Below are 6328 nucleotides of genomic sequence, written 5' to 3'. Positions count from 1 at the left end.
GGCGGGGTTGCTCCACACCAACAGTCCCGCACTCAACTCAGAGATGAATTCCCAATGAACGATTGTCGCCCTGCAGAAACTATGTCGTAGAAAAAAACATTTTTAAATGAAAAATAGTATAATCACGTCACAGTAATATGCTTAGATTTCCAGCTTGATTTCAAAGATTTTTAAGGATTACTTTAGCTCAACGCTAAAACTATCTAGCATAAAAAACGAGACTCGTGAATCTGATTCAGATTTTTAACTCCTCTCCCCTGAATCTGAACTCAGACAGCATGAGATAAGACAGACCTGCATATCTATGTGGTTTCTCTACCCAAAATCTGAGACGTGCCATACTGTCTTTTATAAAAGGACATCTGTTACCCTGTTTTGTTTTGTTTTTACATCGATGGAAAGGAAGTAAGACCGGCCTCCTCCAGGCTGGAAGACAGCTGCAGTTACCAGAAAACACATGCTGGTGGATTGTATTGAAGGACTGCAAATGTAACCTCGAGTAAACCTTAAGACGGCTTTTTGCATGAATGCTCTGCAGACAAAGTGGAAAATAAATTCTAAAATGCAGAATAAAACTACATCTACAATATGCTGCTACCCAGACAGAATTAGATTTATTAGAATTATCTCCAAATTATGCGTACAAGCTTGAGACACATCTGAAATGTAGACAATGGGATGCATAAAGGGTCAAAAAATATAAAAATTGACTAACCCTGTGCAAGGCTGATAGACCAATTCTGGTTTAAAACTTTTATGCTAAATTCTAAATTAACCAATCATAGTTTGTATGCAGAGGTAGGAAATTGCAGACGATTAAACGTCTGGAAACAACAAACCCAACATGAAATAGAGATCAGACTCTTTCAAAACTATCAGAAATTGAGGGACAGCTCTGCTTGCAGCATTAATAAACTAACAGGTGGGAGGAACATTTGCTTTACCAACACTTTCCACGCTTTTGAGGCACATGTCCACTTTTCACAACTGATAATGTTGTGACATAAAAAAGAACAGGAACATCACACACTGACAAGACAGCGGGGTGTTTTTCTGTTTCTATTTTAAACAGCACCTCAGAATGTAGGCAGCTGAAGACCCATCATTAAGCAGAGACCCCATCAGATTTAGAAAACCTCACATAAAAGATTAGATAAAAACAAGCATTTTTTTCTATTTTTTTTCTCCCTTCAGAGTGCAACTGCAACCAGATGGGCGCTGTTCACGACCGGTGTAACGACACGGGCTTCTGCCAGTGCAAAGAGGGAGCCTCGGGGGCCAAATGTGACGACTGCCTGCCAGGATACTACTGGAAACAAGGCTGTTACCGTGAGTTTAAGGCCACAGATTTACCCGGTTTGAGGATTGGCGGTTTAAGATAACGGTGCCCTCTTTCCGAGACCTTTTCAGGTGCGCCGCCTGTTTGACTTGAAAATGTTCGGGGGAATAGATCATGTAGCTCATTAGCAGCATCAGCTGCTCCCTTAATTAATGACTCTGTCACACCATAACCCCATTAGGAAGAAACCCCATCCTCTGCTGTCTACCAGTCAGGGGCCACAGCCCCAAATATATGGAGAGAAAATAGACTCACTCTGATTCGTGTGCGCGCAATTCTTGAGTTGTGCCTAAATTAGGATTTGTGTGTGTATTCTTGATTTAAAACTAAAATAAAACATTTTGTGCACAAGTTAAAAAATTGCAAAATTAAAAAAAAAAATACAATTTATGCACGCACAAATAAGACTAATTACAAACGGAAATCATTTAAATTACGCACAAATCTCTTGCTAAGCACACACAAAACCTCAGTTACGCACGACTCTGGGGTGAGACTCTTTCACATCTCAGAGATTCGTCCGTAAGTGATGCGTTTAAGAGATGCTAGAATGCTGGGTCACCAGAGTTTTAGATTGTGAATACTTGACATTTTGTCGGATATTATTCACAATCTAAGTTTAAAACTGCTAATAAGAAAACTCTGATGACCCAACATTTTAGTAGTATTTAAAACGCATCACTTCTGAACTAATCTGTGAGACGTGAAAAGAGTCTCACCACAGATTTGTGCGTAACTGAGCTTTTGTGAGTGCATCACAAGTGATTCATGCGTAATTTTTAAAGATGTGTGTGTAATTAGTTTCAAGCTGTTGTAATTTTAATTTGTGCATGAGTAATATATTTAGTTTTTTTTTTTATTTTGTGATTTCTTCACTTATGCATAAAATGTGTTTCATGAGTTACAAATCAAGAATTATGAACGCACAGATCCAAGGTCACACACCTATCAAGAACTTGGCACACATAAATTGGGGTGATATTTCTCTCCTCACAAATACATCCTTTATGGAGCCTAATAATGAGCCCCATTTGACTGTTGCGTATCCTAAAATATACACATTTTATTCTTTGTTGTGAGAAATAAACGGCACTTTTGTGAGAAGAAGGTTTTCTTCCCTTTTGTTTTCGAGGTCAAGAGTCTTGAGCAGCGCAGCTACCTCCGAGCTTCTTCTAATGATGCCACTTGTTCTTCCCATCACTGCTTTAAAAAAAGAAAAAAAAAAAAATCACACGTTCAGTGTATTTTCTGCTGGGTTTGATACAATTTTGACTTGACCCTTAGAAAGTGCAGGCTCAAGAAAAACTGAGAAAAGGGCTGCAAAAACAAAAAAGGCAGGTGTTATGTGTTCTTGTCCCAGAGGAGGAGAGTGGAGAATTTTATCTCACCTCTTGGTTTCCTCTTGCTATCTTTTCTTCTTTGTTCTTTCTGCCCTGAATTACCGCCCTCCCCTTCCTGCTGCATCTGCTTCCTATCACATTTTGTTCCAACATCCCCTCTTTTTATCTCCTCCTACCTGTCTTTTTGTTTGCCACACATCTTTCCCCGTCCTTCTATCACCTGTCATGCTGTCACTTTGCTGAAGCGCTCTTGATTTTAAACTCCTCGCTGCAATCCCGTCTACCTCTGGCTCCCTTTTTGCTCAACTTCCCCCTCTTTCTCTTGCAGCCAACGTTTGCGACGAGGAGATGCTCCTGTGCCAGAACGGAGGAACGTGCTTCCAGAACCAGAAGTGCATGTGTCCTCCAGAGTTCAAAGGAGTACTGTGCCAACATTCCCGCTGCGAGGCGGGGAAGGACTGCAATGGCGCCTCCTCGCCGCACCTCTCCACAGTCACGCTGCTGCTCTGCTCTCTGCTAGCTCACATGTTGGCCACGTTAGCACCCCACTGAGCCACGACAACCGCCGTTCCCACGACGGAGTGTGCACGCGAGTACGAGGCAAACAATTGGCCCTAAAAGTTGTGAAGGCCAATCGAGTCATGGACCTCAGTAAACGCACACGACAGCACTCTTATAAGCACCCACAAAATAAAAACACTACCTAGCCCCATCCTCCTTTGCAAACATGCACCGCGCAGGACTGTTATATACCACTGAGCGTGTGCTCAGGTGTGAGGAAGACGAGCAGGAACAACCTCAGAGTCAAAGGGGAAGGAAACAAAAAAAGAAGTCATGCCAACCACTGTTCCCTTTATTCCTCAGCAGGAGCAATGTGCATCAAACCAAAAAGCATAAACACTTAAATCACTACTGTTTCACTTCAAAGGGAATGGCTGTTGTAACCACGAGGACTTTTTCTTTCCTTTTTCTCGTTTGGGTCGGGGATGTCACCTCTGTTAGACTGACGGCGCTCGTGTGCTGGTCGAGCTCGGCGCGAGGACGAGACGAGATGACTTGACAGGCGGGTTAGGGGGTGCTTGTTTGATTCTGCTGCTGAAGCCTACATCGTATTAAGCAGGTTTCATTTTTGTTTTCTCTCAGAAATGAGACTTGATTTGACATTTACTCTATTTCTGCTGCATTTTTTTATTTTATTTTATTATACCTTAAATCATTGTATTTAAATGTGCCCACTAGCAGTTGCTGAGACTATACATATATACTATCCAGGGGATTATAAATTCTTAAAAAAAAAAAAAGAAGTAATTTAGTCACTGTTATGGTTGTTTGTAGGAATGAGTGATTGTTGCCACACTTAAGGAGATTTAAAACTTCACGCAGTATTCAGGAAAGCAGAGTTTAACAGGTTTCAATTAATCAGAAGTCTAAAGAAGAGGGAAATATGAACCACGTATCAATATTATATGACTTTATTTGAATATTTTTTGTAGAAATTATTTTTGTTTGAAGTTACAATAAATTATACAAAAAAACTACAAGAAAAACTATTTCAAATGTGCATTTTTATTACACAGAGTGTAAAGCTTACAGTAAATATGACTGTTATTTGCCTTTTTGCTTGTTTGTTATCATTCACCAACATGTCAAAGCGTTTTTCAGAAAGGAAAATGAATGAATGCTCTCATGTGGTTTCTTTTTTTTTAACTATGAAAACAACATTTTAACAGTTTTTTTTTTAACTATATGGTCTAGATTTTATATTAAAAAAAACTTGCAGAAAATACACTGCACTGATACAATTACAACAGCAATAAAAATAAGCTGCAACAACTTCAATAGTAAAATATTAAAACTAGAAACAGTAAAAGAAAAATGCAAAAACCAAAGAATAACAGAAAGAATGAGAAATTGGAACTGGAAGTCATTTCGATGTGGAGCAGATAATTTCATCATTTGGAGGAGACTACGAAAACAAAAAAAAAGCTTCATAATAATTTCTATTATGACCAGATTTGAAAAATATGTAGGACAAACAAGCTATGGGAACACACTCTGGTGAAGCTGATCTTGATCTAAGAATTTCACAGTCACACCTCAGTTTTTTTTTTGTGGCATTTCAATCTAAATTTAAAATAAAAAGATCAAATATTGGTTTAGAGGTCATCAATACACAATATTGAAACAGAGATGAAAGAAGTCCTTGGATCCAGTATATTTGTTTGTAATTTAGGGTGTGACAAACTTGCTTAAAAAGCACCTAAATGCTACTTTTAGTTTTTTTTTTTTTTAATGAGCTTCAAATTGAACTTTTGCTTTTGGTTTTAGGTATTTTAACTACTGATTGTCAAAAAATATGAAGCTTTTAATCAAAAACCACAATAGACACCACATGTTCATGACAGATTTGATAGTTTTTTGGGTTTTTTTAAGCTTATACATTCAGGGGGTCACCACAGTGATTGATACAGCTTTCACCATTTTGCATTTAGGGTTTGACAGAGTTTTACACCCGATACCCCTCCAGACACAGCTTGTATTTTATCTGGACTGGGAACCTGCTAAATAGAGTAGTAAAGCAATTCACTGGATGAAACTCACTGCACACCCTGGAAAAGGAGCCCTAATTTCTCAAGTAACAGTCCCACAATTATTCAAGTGAGCTATCCATCCGCTAGCCTCAGATCTGGTAGTGACATGTGGATTTAGTTTTGTGTGGTGAACCTAGATTTGGAAATGAGTTTGATGGCATCTGCGTTTATTTTTCAAAAATATTTCAAATGATGAGAATCCATATCTGTCATTGCAAGAATGCCGGCAAGAACCAAACAGTTCTGAATTGTGCCCAAATTGCAAGATTTTTACCTCTTCAACATTTCACACCAAGCCTTTTCCAACTGTGGCTGGAGGACATCCACTTGCACACATTAGAAGAAGAAAAGGAAGAAGCCCCACCCTGCTTGTCTAATGTGAACACGATGGGCTAAACACGCGCTATACATTGAGGTGATCAACTCTACTCAGGTACTAAAGTTCAGTTTTTAGCCATTTTAGATTTATTAAATTAAGCCAATTGGACACTCAAGCAAGATTACCAGGAAAACAATTTATGTATTTCTCAAAGAAGCATGTTCATTTGGCAACCACCTGCAAAAAAAAAAATGTAAAAGATGCTTAAAAATTCTAGTCTTGCTGGAAAATCTAAAAACATAAATTCACAAACCTTGGCCCTCAACAAAGCAGGCATTATTTTTCTCAACATTTATTGACATAAAGTACTTTTTAACATAATAAACACTACTGAGAAACACAAGAGCCCAAAACACTAATGCCAGACTAATCTTGCACTCATCACCTCTTGTAAGCTCCTCCAGACATGTTGTCTGCAGCAAAAAGGCCCTTCAAGGCATCATTTTACAGAGAGATGCTCTACTGCTGAGTCAGTTGAAGCAAAAATGATAAGGAGACACAAAGCTGCATCACATCCTAACCCAAGATAAAAGCCAGACTAAGCCATGGAGAAATAGCAGGATTCAGATTCACTCCATTCTCTCTGAGCTGGTATTATGTTGCAGCTATACTGTGTGCGAAGCTTAGCATAAATGATGTGAAAACTGAGGCACATAACATAATTGTCCGATAATCAAAG

General features: G+C 38.8%; 1 protein-coding gene across 1 annotated transcript in view; it reads left to right on the top strand.

Annotated features, from left to right (window-relative positions):
• Positions 1–5841, top strand: part of LOC112163163 (netrin-G2) — an 86086-nt gene extending 80245 nt beyond the window's left edge. Inside the window, exons 7-8 of the mRNA XM_024299389.2 lie at positions 1195–1329; positions 3008–5841. Of these exons, the coding sequence (XP_024155157.1) occupies positions 1195–1329; positions 3008–3231 (359 nt within the window). The 3' untranslated portion in view covers positions 3232–5841. The remainder of the gene's footprint in view (positions 1–1194; positions 1330–3007) is intronic.
• The last annotated feature ends 487 nt before the right edge of the window (positions 5842–6328 follow it).

Source organism: Oryzias melastigma, linkage group LG12 (genome assembly GCF_002922805.2).
Source record: "Oryzias melastigma strain HK-1 linkage group LG12, ASM292280v2, whole genome shotgun sequence".
Lineage (NCBI taxonomy): Eukaryota > Metazoa > Chordata > Actinopteri > Beloniformes > Adrianichthyidae > Oryzias > Oryzias melastigma.
This window is presented reverse-complemented; position numbering and strand designations above follow the sequence as displayed.